The 14041-nt window shown below is 38.6% G+C and overlaps 3 protein-coding genes across 6 annotated transcripts; all 3 read right to left on the bottom strand.

The window, feature by feature from the left end:
- Positions 1-356: 356 nt before the first annotated feature.
- On the bottom strand, positions 357-4523 carry LOC125222821 (protein TIME FOR COFFEE-like). 3 transcript variants are annotated; one of them, XM_048125652.1, is made up of 12 exons: positions 4266-4523; positions 3896-4171; positions 3731-3804; positions 3476-3641; positions 3390-3402; positions 3138-3329; positions 2976-3036; positions 2620-2773; positions 2471-2537; positions 2333-2396; positions 1910-2242; positions 357-1817 (listed from the first exon to the last, which is right to left on the bottom strand). In XM_048125652.1, exons 1-12 carry the CDS (start codon positions 4360-4362, stop codon positions 609-611), a joined length of 2706 nt encoding a protein of 901 aa, XP_047981609.1. In that variant the 5' UTR covers positions 4363-4523; the 3' UTR covers positions 357-608. The 3 variants fall into 3 exon arrangements, with proteins under 3 accessions (XP_047981609.1, XP_047981608.1, XP_047981610.1); XM_048125651.1 differs by having other exon boundaries at positions 3138-3402; positions 4266-4522; XM_048125653.1 differs by lacking the exon at positions 4266-4523 and having other exon boundaries at positions 3138-3402; positions 3731-3826; positions 3896-3972.
- A 2532-nt stretch (positions 4524-7055) lies between these two features.
- On the bottom strand, positions 7056-8054 carry LOC125185322 (protein SMAX1-LIKE 4-like). The gene is made up of 2 exons (XM_048081846.1): positions 7405-8054; positions 7056-7320 (listed from the first exon to the last, which is right to left on the bottom strand). Exons 1-2 carry the CDS (start codon positions 7750-7752, stop codon positions 7231-7233), a joined length of 438 nt encoding a protein of 145 aa, XP_047937803.1. The 5' UTR covers positions 7753-8054; the 3' UTR covers positions 7056-7230.
- Positions 8055-9576: 1522 nt separating this feature from the next.
- Positions 9577-12467, bottom strand: LOC125218163 (ribosome-recycling factor, chloroplastic-like). Of its 2 annotated transcripts, XM_048119780.1 has the most exons (11): positions 12306-12465; positions 12140-12233; positions 12009-12075; positions 11811-11906; positions 11352-11449; positions 10928-11039; positions 10689-10730; positions 10540-10596; positions 10407-10457; positions 10033-10089; positions 9577-9791 (listed from the first exon to the last, which is right to left on the bottom strand). In XM_048119780.1, exons 1-11 carry the CDS (start codon positions 12388-12390, stop codon positions 9774-9776), a joined length of 777 nt encoding a protein of 258 aa, XP_047975737.1. In that variant the 5' UTR covers positions 12391-12465; the 3' UTR covers positions 9577-9773. The 2 variants fall into 2 exon arrangements, 1 of the variants encoding a protein (XP_047975737.1); XR_007175890.1 differs by lacking the exon at positions 9577-9791 and having other exon boundaries at positions 10043-10089; positions 10540-10612; positions 12306-12467.
- Between the last annotated feature and the right edge of the window lie 1574 nt (positions 12468-14041).

The following is a 14041-nucleotide window of genomic DNA, read 5'->3' as shown; positions in this document are numbered from 1 at the left end:
AGTAGGAGTACATATCAAAAATCTTAATTAATGCTCCAAATATTCAATAAATACTACTCCTTGGAGTAGTTAACATTGGATGGTCTAAACAGAAAACATAACCAAATAATAATGAAAAAAATTCCATAAGTGACAAGTCAACTTGGGATAAAATTTCAAACATAAAACAACGTTTTATGTTTTGCCACCTCATCGACTTAACTCTCAAATAACAAAACAGCAACTAACTAACTAACCAACAGCTAAAATGTCTAGGGTTTAATATTACAAGAAGGAAAAAATGAACCAAAACCACTTTTTTTCACTAATTATAGTTGGACAACACTTTCCCATTCAAAAATCAAGTAAAATAATCATTGAAAAAATTGAATTTTATATGTATGGCTATCATTCATGATATGTAGTAATAACATATTAGTCTATACAAAAACAACACATCAGTGTTGGATTAGTAGGGTAGGGAGCCAACTGATAAATAAACACTATCAAAGTTGCAACCCTCCAAAATTTTCAACCAAACTTATTCCAATCTCTCTTCTTCCTCCTCCTCCTGATTAATAATGACATTATTGCTGAAGCAATGAATCTTACCAGGGTGGAAGAAACTGTCAGTATTTGAGCTCCGGCAGTTGGCTGGGACACGTGCTTAGAATCGATGGAACGTTCCGTCTGCACGCAGGGGACGCCGACTTCTGGCCATCCGCCTCTTGGGATGGTAGTGGTGAGGCCACGGAAGAGGCATTTCTTGGCATCACAAACTGATGTCCTTGAAATGAACCATTACCAAAAGTTATGTGAGTTTGGCCTTGAGACACGTGGCTACTGCTGCTCGGGAGTACGCCAGTAAGGAAAGATCCATGAATGTTGTGATGCTGCTGAAAATTTGGGACAGGCACACCAGATGTTGTCGGAAATGGTGGGCGGCCATCGAGGGAGGATGGAAGAAAATTCATAGTTCGAGCATCAAACTTGGGAGGTCCCATGGTGGAGAGGGCTGATATCTCTGAGTGATCTGATCTTGAGGAGTTAAGAGACTGACCACCACTGGCTAAGGACTTCCCTTCGGAGGTCTGGAAATTCTTCTGGTGTAACATCTGCATACCACTCAGAGACATGTCAGGAGGCATCTGGAACATACCAGAGCTCTGCGCCGTGGATGAGAAGTTGAGCACTGGCACTGGGGTTGCAGAAGCATTTGAACCGAAAGAGAAATCATATGCAACTCTACTCTTGGAACCCTGTTGTGGCGAACTATTTGGTTTTGCAGAGTGAGATACAAAGCTAGGAGCAAACGAAGCACCATTTTTCCAATTAATTGTAGCATCAGACATGATGGACGAGTAGGAGGGCTGGGCCGGCTTATCTGACTGCAGATTTGCAGATACAGAAGTAGGGAGTTTATTCTCACTGGTTTTACCACTGGACTGGGGTTGTCTATGTGATGACAAGTTTGAATTTTGAGAAGCTGATTGGGATGAAGCATGATGAGATGTGGTGAAAGGCTGCTGATTGAATGCCGGGGAAGGGTACAAAGAGGGGTTAAAGAAGGGGATTGAATGGGATCCTCCTTTAAAGGGAGGCGTTGAAATGTTTGTTGAAATAGGGATCGAGCAACCATTGTTCTGTAGTATGGCCATGTATGGGGAAGAAGTTGATGCATTAGGCAAGGGAAAGTTGACCGGAAGCCGCCCAGCTGAATTAGACAGCATAGTAGTATTTGCAGCTGAGGTTGCAGATTGAGGAGATCCAGAAGAATTAGTTGGTGCCATCATTGTCGTTTGATGGTTACCAAACGGCAATAGAAAACCGTGGCCATGCTACAATCATCAAGAAAACAAACTAAATTTAGCATTTTAATTGTTATGAAGATCCCGAAATGACAAACAAGGATTCAGGGAACAAGCTTTACCAAGAAACTAGAAGCGGAGGCTTGATGTGAGGACTTACTGCTTGTGCTATTTAAAGCTACAGCAGCATCCGAGCTCTTATCTTTTCCATTTCCAACAGAACTAGTTGCTAAATCCTGCCCTCCTTGAAACTCTCCAAGAAATGGGCTTCCGGGGATGAAGTGTTGGGCTGGTGATGTAAATTTTAGGCTCGGTGACTTGCTTCCACACAAAGCTATGGGACCATTTGATAGAGACTTCTTGACGAGCTCCTGGTGGCAATGGATGCTTTGCGCAAGGTATTGATGGATGGCGCATCTCTTTGGACGAGACTGGGAGAATTTAAATTGAGGGGGCTGCACATTTTCAAAACCACTATGACAGTCAAATAATCAAACTGAAGTAAACAAGATGAGCACTGCTTTCAAATTCATCATGTGAAGTACCTGCATTATCAATGAAGATTTCGTGATTCCATTTACAGGCATAGCTTGCAGAGGCAGCATAAATCTGCATATGAAAACAATTCAGCAATGCCTGCAGCAATTAAAAAGAAGGAAGAAACAAGATTCAACGTTACACACCCTGGATGAGGAAGAACACCAGGCCAGCTACTCATACCAATAGGGAAAGGCAACAAGGAAGTTGGTGCTGCAACAATAGTAATATACAAGTAAATTTTACACATTCAAATTCTTGAAACCTTAAATACTGCAAATTCAATATGAATTACATTGATTTTTATTCTCCTTCCTAGCTTGCTGCTGAGGGGTATGATTCTCAACATCAAGATTTGATTGTTGATCGCTATTAACAATCTCAATCTTCTCTCCCTGCATTGCTGATGCAACCGCCAAGCGACCGTCCTTTGCAGCAACCTCACTCTTCTAAATCGGATTTACAAGTACCAAAACTCCAGTCAATTTACATACACATAAAGTAAGTTCTTTCCCGGATTATAAACGTTAAAAAGATCAGACTGCCTTTCGAACAGCTTGATCCATAACAGCAGGCTCAGTCCACACATGCCATTAAAATTTGAGAATCACAAGCCCAAAAAACAGAGACCACTACAATTAAGGTACTCACCATCAAATCAATCTCCAGCTTAGTTTCCTTCTTAGTCTCCACAATAACTGCGTCATAATGCCTGAAACATAAATGCCGTTAGAAGAGGTGGAGGAGAGAGAGAAACTCGGCTGAAATAAAGTATTAGTCCACTATAATTAAGCAAAAATTAGGGATGCTCACGCTTTTGTAACTGTCGCATCCTGAATTTCACAAGCATTTACTTTAGCAGATGATGGCGACTCGCTTTCTTTTGGAGACCCCACTTTAACTTTATTCACAAAACCATCATCAGGAAACCTCTCTTTCTCAGCCCTTCCTTCTCTCTTTAGCTCTTTCAACGAGTCACCCAAATCTGCTCCAGCATTCGCTTTTATTGGTGGCTCATTTCGAACTGAAAAGGCGTTATTCTCATCTTTGCCACCATCAGCTTTTGATATCTTTAACTCTGTATTCCACCAATTCTACTGTTACGAAACAAAACTTTCGAATAAATTAAATAGAAATCACAGAAAATTTACCGTCGCCAGCTGGAATTAATCTATCTCTATCAACGCTTTCTTGCCTTTGCGAAGATTTGGATTGGGATTGTTTCATCAGATCGAACAGAGCTTCAGCAACCTCAATCTCGATATCATCTTGACTCTGCTTGGGATTCGAAATCGGATTTCTTCGCTCCGAATATTTCTGCGAAGTAATTTCCACGTCAATTCGCCGTCGCATCAAAAGGCATATTAAAAAAAAAGAAGGAAAAAAAATCCGAAAACCAAACTAACCATCTTTTTCATAGAGTCATCGCCAAAGCCGCCACTGCCTGAATTGGAAAACTCTTGCAATCTCTTCGCCGAAGCTATGCAAAATAAAAATTAAAACTAACAAAGACAATCAACAACATAAAAAAGAAGAAGACAATGATTATTCCACTTATTCCAAACATTTACCAGAGCGAGCTCTCCGGGGAACAGGAACCCCCAACATTGCGTCTCCGGCAGCTATAAGAACCGGCGACGAGCGGTGTGCACGGAGACCTCGGCGATTATTCAACGAGATTTGATTATGCTGATGAATCCTCATCTCCTCTTCCTCTTCACTCGAGTCCGTACTCTCGCTCCTCTGCTGCGCCGCAGTCCTATCGATTCTTCTTCTCTTCCGAAACTCTCGTTCCAGCTCCTTCTCCTCTCGATCGGTTTCCTGCGATTTCATCTGCCTATCCTTGTCTGCAAAATTCGGAAAACAAGGATGGCAAAAACACATAAATTAAAACCAAAATCAAAAAATAATCATCGAATTTTTTAGATTTTTTTTTCTCACCGATTGAATCTCTGAGAGTAGTGATCCTTTGCCGTCTTCTCGGCAAAGCGTTAGCTGCGGAGACAGTCGCTCTTCGTGTATCTCTGTTCCTCTCCATTGACTGCAAAAATCTCTCCTCCGATTCACCGGATTTCCACCATTGGCGCCGGCGGAATGAGCAGAATCAGAAGAAATGAAATTCCGGAAAACTGCAAGCACACTCCGAGATTTACACAAAAACGAAACTGAATTCGTTGAAAACCTCTCTCTCTCTAATGTGAAGCTTCTTGTTGTTATTTTTAACTCACGCGAAACCTACTCATGAGCCGGTGTGGACGGCATCGATATCTCTCTTGCCCTCTTAACATCGGATAGCCGTCCGATCAAATCTTCATCTAACGGCCACGATCAGCCGGTGCCAACATGGCACAACTGTCGCTTTCCCTGGTTATAATAATAAGCTGCTCCCGAGCCTCACACTGCCACGTTGCTCATTTATTATTAGTATTTCATCAGCTAACATTCCTCTTATATTACTATCAATTTTAAATTTCGAATTATTATGTTATTAAATTATAAATAATTTTGCAATCATATCAATTTTGATGCTAACATGACTTTATTTTTACATTTTCTTTTTAGTTGATGTTATTTAAGAGATTCACTTTCTATATCTATAAATAAATTCTTCTTTTCTCTATTAATTAAAATATTCAATTACATTTTTCTTTCTACTTACTCCACCTAATATATTCTCCTAAAATTTTGCTGTCACTCAAATATGTGCACATCTTGAGTCGGACGGATATGTACTTACTAAGGTGATATTGTTGTTTGTCGATTAAAACAAGGTCATATTATAAGTATCAAAGGGTAACATATGTATAATTTTATTTATTAGAGCATCTGCAGCAATTTGAAATTGGCGTCCGTCCGTCCGTGCTGCTGAGCAGCCATATGGCAAATTCGTTTTTTATTTTTTTAAAAAAAAGTTTCATAAATAATTCAAAATAATACCAAAAAAAAAAAATTGGATTCCCAAAAAAATAGAATTGTTTATAGACGTTTTTTTTGGATTTTTGTGAATTTTTATTTTTTTTTATCCCAAAATCATCTATAAATACACACATTCATCATCCACTTTTCACATCAAATTATCTCTCATTCATACTTTTTCATACTAAATCATCTACATCTTCCTCTCTCACCCAAACTCTCTCTAAAAAATTCAAAAATGGATTTCACCAATCTCATTGCGGAAGCGGAGCGCGAAGAACAAGAATTTTATGAACAATATCATGCCGCCTATGAAGCCTATGTCGCCGCCAATACCCCCGTCCCTCCTCCTCAACCAACTAGAGCAAAACGTCGCTACATCCCTCGTGATCGAGAGGGAGCCCATGAAAGGCTCGTTGCCGACTATTTTTCCGACCAGCCGCGGTATCCAGAAGATTACTTTCGGCGCCGTTTTTGCATGTCAAAACGATTGTTTATGCGTATTGTCAACACATTGTCCACCCGCGTTGAATATTTCAAGAAGGTGCAGACGCAACCGGTTGGCAAAGTCTCACGGCGTTGCAAAAGTGTACTTGTGCCATCCGACAACTTGCTACTGGGCAAACGGCTGACCTCTTCGACGAGTATTTACATGTCGGTGAGTCAACTGGAATCCTATGCCTCAAGAGTTTTTGCGACGGCGTTCGTTCTGCTTTCGGCGAGGATTTCCTTCGGGCACCCACCACCACGATTGTCAACGGTTGCTTCGTCTTCACGAAACAGTCCACGATTTTCCCGGTATGCTAGGCAGCATTGACTGCATGCATTGGAAGTGGAAGAATTGTCCGACTGCTTGGAGGGGGCAACACTTAAGCGGCCACAAAGGTGGCGGCCCAACGCTTATCCTTGAAGCGGTCGCCGACTACCGCCTATGGATTTGGCATGCATATTTCGGTGTTGCCGGATCCAACAATGACTTGAACGTGTTATATTTTTCACCACTCTTCGATGATGTTTTGAATGGTGTAGCACCGGCGATCGACTTCACCGTCAACGGAAATGCATACCACATGGGTTACTATCTCGCCGATGGTATCTACCCAAGGTGGTCGACTTTTGTGAAGTCGTTCAGCAATCCACAAGAGCAAAGACGGATTCTTTTTGCGCAGCGTCAAGAGTCTGCTCGGAAAGACGTCGAAAGAGCTTTTGGTGTCCTTCAAGGCCGATTCAACATTGTGAAGTCCCCTTCTCGGCTTTGGTACGTTAAGAATATCGCCGACATCATGTACACGTGTATTATCTTGCACAACATGATTATAGCTGACGAAGGACCGATGGCGGCTAACTTTTACGACGAGGATGAAGCCGGAAGCTCAACCGCGAGGTCTCCCCCACGCCGAGGTGTGCATACGACGGTGAACGAGAGGATGGAAAGAAGACACACAATGCGCGATACAAGAGCCCACACTGAGCTACAAAAAGATCTAATCAATCACATTTGGGTGAAATTCGGCAACGAGTAGTGTAATTTTTAATTTTTAGGATTTTAATTGTGTAATTTTTAATTGAGTTTAAGGCCAAAATTGGTCCTAAACATATGACCATTTTACCTTTTTGGTCCTAAACTTTATCTTTTGGATTTTTTGGTCCTGCACATATGAAAATTTGATCATTTTGGTCATGAACTAACAGATCCGTCAAATATTTAACGGTCAACATGTTTAAATCTAATTTTGACCCATTTACCATCTTTAAGTATGATTATTAACTCTCAAATTATATATTTAATTATTATATTAGACATTATCATTTTAAAATACAACGCAAATATATTAAAACACAAAATGAAATAAAAATAACATCCGGAGCCTCTCTCTAATCTTTTGCTCTTAAATTTCTAATCTTTTCTCTAACAATCGTCTTTGCCGCCTCAATCTCCTGTGTTGCATGAATTTGAGGAGCAGTAGTAACAACAACAACCAAGTAATGGCTAGTGATGGCTATTCCTTCCCACAAGATGGTTGTGATGCAGATTCTGGCGCTGCCTATTGTACTTCCTCCTCAACTGATCCAAATCCTCCTATATACAACACAAAAAACAAGAAACATCCCTCAATCAATAAATACATTCATCATCTCACAAAATCACAAAAAACAAACACACCTTATTAGCATGTGGCTTGAGCCAAGAAGGCAAATGCTCTGTATCCAAAAACGATATCTGATGAATTGCCTGCTTCTCATACTCCAATCTGCATTCCTGACAACACGTCAGAACATCCTCTCCACCTTCCTCCTTCATTAACATCACTTTCCTCTCCCAAACCGGTGACGAATTCTCCGAGAATGCAACCCTCGAATCACCCCCACTCCACTGCACATTATATACATTTCCAATCCAATCAATTTTTCCTAACTCAAAAACATAAGCCCGAGCCCGCCAGAGGGGACGGAGCGCGTCCAGCTGCGGCTGCTTCATCTGGCACTTGACATAAGTCTGATAACTCGCCATCGCCAGAAGCCAAACCTTCACCAAGCTTCAACCAAGTAATGTGCGGTCTTCGAATCGAATCGAGTAGCCGACTTCGTGCCCTAGCTTCACCCCCTTCTCTCGAGCAACTCGAGCGGCGACGCTCATGGCCGCCAATCGCCGCAACTGCGTGCATCCGATCATTCTTCATGCGTGTGTCCCGCCTCGTTAAGAAATTGCGGTATCCGCGTCGTCTTCCCGGAGCCCGTTTCTCCCAGATCTACTAGGGTTCTTCGGTCAAAGATGAACGAGAAAGAAGAAGAATCAGAAAAAAAGAGTTTTTTTTTTAATTTACTTTTTAGAATAATAATTTATTATTTTAGAAAAAATAAAAAATTCTAAACTAATTGAAATGGGTCAAAATCAGTCTTAAACATGTTGACTGTTAAATATTTGACGGATCTGTTAGTTTAAGACTAAAATGATCAAATTTTCATATGTGCAGGACCAAAAAATCCAAAAGATAAAGTTTATGACCAAAAAGGTAAAATGGTCATATGTTTAGGACCAATTTTGGCCTTAACTCTTTTTAATTTTTAGGATTTTAATTATGTAATTTTTAATTTTTAGGATTTTAATTATGTAATTTTTAATTATTTTGTAATTTGTAATAGTATTTCAGGTATTTTTAATGCATTTTAATATTGTTGAAATGTTTTTATTTAAATTGAATAATAGAATGGTGGGACCCTTGAGCTTGTTCTTAGCTAAGAGTACGGATATGGGTGTTGTGCTCTTAGCTAAGGATAAGCAGTAAAAATGGGTCCAGATCCACTTCCGTGCTCTTAGCTAAGAGCACGGATGAGGATGCTCTTATACTCTCTTTTAGCTCATTTCTCAAAAAGAAAAAATTCTCTTTTTCATTTCATTCATTCTTAATATGAGCTTTAGTTTAATAAATGAAAGTATTCAATTTAGTGTATCATATTTAAAATGTGACGTTATATTAGTTGACGTTTGATAACGTGGCAATTAGTAAGATAAAGCTTTTCAATACTGAATCCTTAACATGCTGCAGAATAAAAAATAAGCTACTAATAGATTGGTTATAAAATCAGAAAATTACCCTATTAAAAAGAAGTCTTTATTTTTTGTCTTTTTTTAGATATAAATTGTTGTATAATTCACATTTTTCAAGTTCACAATATTTAAGACTACAGGTGTGAATTATTTAGTTCCACCTGTTTCCCGTTTATGGTATCGATTTCATTGCAAAATCTATTGATATGTCCTATCTTTCTACTCCAAAAATTAAGTAAAATACATAAATCTCATTTTCAAATTTAATAAAAGAGTGTTCACCTACCCCACCCCATCAGTATATTTATTTGTGCCGTCATGGTCAACATACCTATTATATAGTATAGTACTACTGGTAATAATTTGTGGTCTGGTTTTGGTAAATTAGTTATTGAAAATTTCCAAATTTAGAACCCGATTTCGAGATTCAAATTTAGCTCTATCAAAAGATAACAATACAAATCTGGAATGGAATCACATACTCCCTCCGTCCCAGATAATTCGTCTCAGTTTTCTATTTCGGTCCGTCTCACATAATTTGTCTCATTTCACTTTTACCATTTTTGGTAGTGGACCTCATATTCCACTAACTCATTCATACACACATTTTATTATAAAACTAATATATAAAGGTAGGACCCACAATCCACTAACTTTTTCAACCCACTTTTCATTACAATTCTTAAAACCCGTGCCCGGTCAAAGTGACCCGAATTATCCGGGACGGAGGGAGTATTTCACAACCAAGTTGAAAAACTTGATAAATAAGCACACAACACAAATCAATAAAATGAACATATCTCAACTAAATATAAGAAGCCTTGACACAAAAATGTAAACAATTCAAGAAATTCTATTAATAGGAACTAGTATTGAGGCAGGCAGCATATACCATATTTTTCTAGCTACCAAAACCAAGTGAAAGGAGCTTCTCAAAATTTCGTTACAGCTGCGAATCTCATTTACACGTTGCGGGGAGCCCCTCATACTTGCAGCAGCTCCTAAAAGACGAGAACGGTAATGGAGTTGAAATGATCGAATTGATAGCGTAAAAGCATGTATTAGACTGTCTATAAGAGCATGGCAACCTCATTTTACAGGGGAGAATTGATGTTATTATAAGAATGCATTTTCGTTCTACCCTGTGGCAACGGGTGACAGCTCCCGGCCTCCTAGTACTCATCTGTATTTCCATATTTTCGTACTTACGAACTGAAAAAAAAATGATGCAAGGACATATACCTTCTCTTTCTGTTTGAAAATGGACTCGATCTTCTTCATGTACTCATCTGTCACTTTCTGCAAATGGATACAGAAAATTGTCAAAAAGGTTGTGAACGGAAATTGAGGAAGCCGGTTGCAATAACATACTTTGATGCAAAGATAAGAATGGGGAATTTAATATTTGTAAGGTAAATAAAAGGCGAGCAGCAATAATCAGAACTCTTCTCTTCAGCACAATTTGTTGATAGAGATACCCAAATATTTGTGTTTCTTTATAGATACGACAATGCTTAATCGGGGTTGTGTAGCAATGTAACAGGGTGAAGACAATGAATGATGAGTCTCTAGCAGTTCACAGTAATATTAGTCGAAAAATGAACTTAAATAGGTACCTGCAAATCAGCAGATAGGTCCTTCACATTATCCTCTGAGAGCTTCTTCTCCTGTAAGAATGTTACCGATTACAAAATCATGAGGGTACGGAGGGAGGGATGAGAGAGAGAGATGCAAGACGATTTTTAAGACCTTCTCAAGCTTTTCATAAGATTTGATGGCATCTCTTCTGATATTCCTTATGGCAACCTACAAACCAAGATGACTTAAAGTGACTATATAGACAGCTTCCATTGGAGTGACTTAGCGTTAAGGTATTTGTGCATATCGCCATAGCATACCTTGCCTTCTTCAGCTTGCTTAGCCACAACCTTTGACAACTCCTGCAAAAACAGAAAAGATATTAAATGAGAAAAGGGTCGTAAATGAGTTGTATTGACATAGGAGGCTTTGATAGGAAAATTCACTTCCAGATCCAGAAACCAACCTGATAAAACATACAAGTAAGCACATAGTAAAAGGAAGTTCAGAAACGAGCTCCCTTTAGTTTTCCGAGTGGTCAAAAACTCAATTACAATACCTTCCTCCTGTCTGATGTGAGTTGTGGCATAGACAACCTAATAACTTCTCCGTCATTGTTTGGAGTCATCCCAAGGTCGGAATTGACAATTGCTTTCTCTATAGATTTCAAGCTGAAAACAGAAGGGCAAACCAAATGTCATAGATTACGCACGAGATGTATCATATGCGGCCAGTTAAAGCAAGCAAATTTGGCAAAGATAATCTTCATATCTTGACATCAGATTATTTTCATAAACTATAAAACTAAACTCGAATTCATCATTATTGCGCCAGCAACAGCAAAACTGTTCAAAAATTCAAATAATGTACTACTAAAAAAAGCTCAAATGTTGCTTGGCATTTAAACACGGTCCCTAAGCCAGTCACCTCAAACATCATTCATAAACGACTAATTACATATTTCTGTTTTAAACTGAAAGTACCTGGATTTGTCATAGGGCTGCACCAGTATGGAACTTGCATCTGGAGTACTTATCTGAGCTATGCTCTTCAAAACAACTGGTGTTCCATAATACTCTACCTGGAAAAGCAATGAAAAAATGACATGCAGTCATTTCCAAGGCAAGGCAACTCAACGAGAACACAACACATAATTCAACCATTCAAATCAAGCATCATCTCTTAACACTCACTTATCAAAACTCTGATGAAGTTATTGCAGTATTACATATACATATACATATACATATACATTCACACCAAAGTGCTAGATCTTATCATGAACTAGATATATTGAGTAAGACAAAAACTAGCAGCTATATCTTCAAATAAGTACTCAAGAAACTTTAGATTGTGCACAAAAATCAACTAAGAAATCACGAAATGTGCTTCATATAGCGGATATCATGCTATGTATCAATCAATAACACATCGAATTCTACCTCAACTTTGTCCAGTATAGCTGGATTTGCCCTTCCCGTCCTAATCGAATTGAAACTTGCCCTAACATTATCAATAGCCTTCTCCATCCTTTCTCTCTGATACAGAAATAACGAAACCGCATTCTTAGCTAATTGCCGAACAAAAATGATTTGATACTAAAAAAATTAGGTCACGAACTCTTGCATAAAATAACTTACAGCATCTTCCTCAATCAATGACTTCTCCTCTTCTATTTCCTCGAGAGTTGCACACCTCACTCCGATTCTACCATTGATGAAATTTTCATCCATTAAAAAACTGAAAAAAATAAACGCAGTCAAGTTATTACCTCTTCGCTTTCGCAGAAACCGCCCTCGCCGCCGCGTGAAGCTTAACGTCGACGTAATTCGCCGAGGCACTCCATGAACGCACATTTTTAAAATCTGCAGCCAAATTCAACCTTAACCACCGCGAGTTAAGTTAACGAAGAGGAAGAAGTGAAAGAGGAGCGTGACCTGGAAGTGAGAGGCGAGTTTTGGGCGCAATGGAGGCGTAGAAGACGGAGCGCAGGTGAGATACAGACGAGAACGTCGTCGCCATGAGAGTGCTCGATGAAATGATTCAGTGAAATGCTTCCGATTATTTTAGGAGCTTTGTAATTTGTTTTTTCACACTTGTGGATAAGAACCATGTATCACTCATCCACAAAATGGGCCAATTCTTTTACTTACAAATCCAAAAAAATGACATATCTTATGTTTTAAAAATTAGTTTAGTAATCGAGAGCTGAAATACCAGTAATATAATTAATTTTATATTATGTAAAAGAAAATATTGAATGATTAACAAAAAAAATACATTGTAGAAGTATAGCTTTGAATCTTAAACAAATACTAGTATTATCTAATAGTTTAAACATATGAACAAATTGAAAAATATGAACTCAAAATATATATCGAATCATCAATTACTTCACTCTTAGGTTCTAGCTGGAATACTCAAGCAATTAAGGTCATTGTTAATGCTGCTAGATTGTTTTTATTTATTTATTGAATAAAAGGCTCAAACCACCAACGACGGTGAGCAATAAAAGTTTCAATCCAGCCAAAAAACGGACAACAAGAACCAACATCTAGCCAAAAAACAGAAACACAAAAGAAACGAACGATAAAACCTCGATCAAAACACCTCCTGCCAACATACAATGCAACAAAGAGGCAAAAGCAACACCACCGCCAAAAGTCGAGAGCTATCCCAACCGTAAGCAAAAGAGGACAAAAGAGGTGAGATGAAGAGCTCACCTTTGTAAAATTTGGCAAGTGGTATTGATTCTTCTATAACTTCTAGACCATCTTCTAGCTTTGACCAGTTCGTCACACATTTCTCCTAGTAGGAAAGGTTAGTTCGGGCACCGCCCTCTCCACAACATGAGTCTTCTTTCAACATTCCAATTTAGTTCAAAATATTGGAAAACCACTTTGTGTCTAATCCACTATATAAACCACGAAATCACATAGAAAATGGACCACATCTTATTATCAAACTTGTAGAAAGATGCATCCATCCAAGTGAGAAAGCACAATATCAAGTCTTTGGGTAAGCTGAAGGCGAGATTCCATTGGTTACAGCAAAAATACCATAGGCTGCTAGAGTACTTACACCCAAACATGATGTGATTGATAGTCTCTCGCTCTTCCTTGCAAAAAATGCACAGATCATCTAAAACGTTTGAAACCCCAAATTTGAAAAGTTTATCCTTGGTGTTGAGTTTTCCTTGTAAAACAAACCAAATCAAAATTTGGGCACGAGGTGGGGCAACCTTATTCCATGCTAGTCTTTCATTATTATGAAAATGGATCAAACCTTCCTCGATTCACGGTAAGTGATTTTCATAATAATATGCCTCATCAAGACCAAATCAGTTGATCCGATTTGATTTGTAAAACAACTAAAGTGAACCTGTATTAAAATTAAAGAGCGAATGTGATTAAATTTATTTTACAAGGTGTAGTCGATTTTTATAGGTACAATAATGCACGATTGATAATCAAATATGCAAAAAATTAAAAAGGATAGTACATCAAGCACACTAATGAAGTCATTATGAACGAGTGGTTACATTCACTTATTCATGTGATCTTTTATGTAGTCATATATAGTCGAGTAGTTATATTTAAAGGGTTAGTGGCAGTTGTGCATTATGTGAATACTTTTTTATTTGAATTGCCACCTAATTTTACTAGTTCGGTCT

The sequence above is a fragment of the Salvia hispanica genome, chromosome 4 (assembly GCF_023119035.1).
Source record: "Salvia hispanica cultivar TCC Black 2014 chromosome 4, UniMelb_Shisp_WGS_1.0, whole genome shotgun sequence".
Lineage (NCBI taxonomy): Eukaryota > Viridiplantae > Streptophyta > Magnoliopsida > Lamiales > Lamiaceae > Salvia > Salvia hispanica.
This window is presented reverse-complemented; position numbering and strand designations above follow the sequence as displayed.

Excerpts from the sequence above, each read along its gene's own strand:
- LOC125222821 (XM_048125651.1), bottom strand. The coding sequence starts at position 4,362 with ATGGAGAGGAACAGAGATACACGAAGAGCGACTGTCTCCGCAGCTAAC. Across the intron at positions 3,037-3,137 it reads GATGCGACAGTTACAAAAGC|GCATTATGACGCAGTTATTG; the intron begins GTGAGCATCCCT and ends TTTATGTTTCAG. Across the intron at positions 2,538-2,619 it reads GAAGGAGAATAAAAATCAAT|CACCAACTTCCTTGTTGCCT; the intron begins GTAATTCATATT and ends CTATTGTTGCAG.
- LOC125185322 (XM_048081846.1), bottom strand. The coding sequence starts at position 7,752 with ATGGCGAGTTATCAGACTTATGTCAAGTGCCAGATGAAGCAGCCGCAG. Across the intron at positions 7,321-7,404 it reads TCAAGCCACATGCTAATAAG|GAGGATTTGGATCAGTTGAG; the intron begins GTGTGTTTGTTT and ends TGTTGTATATAG.
- LOC125218163 (XM_048119780.1), bottom strand. The coding sequence starts at position 12,390 with ATGGCGACGACGTTCTCGTCTGTATCTCACCTGCGCTCCGTCTTCTAC. Across the intron at positions 11,907-12,008 it reads CATTGATTGAGGAAGATGCT|AGAGAAAGGATGGAGAAGGC; the intron begins GTAAGTTATTTT and ends TTTCTGTATCAG. Across the intron at positions 10,090-10,406 it reads ACCTATCTGCTGATTTGCAG|AAAGTGACAGATGAGTACAT; the intron begins GTACCTATTTAA and ends ATCCATTTGCAG.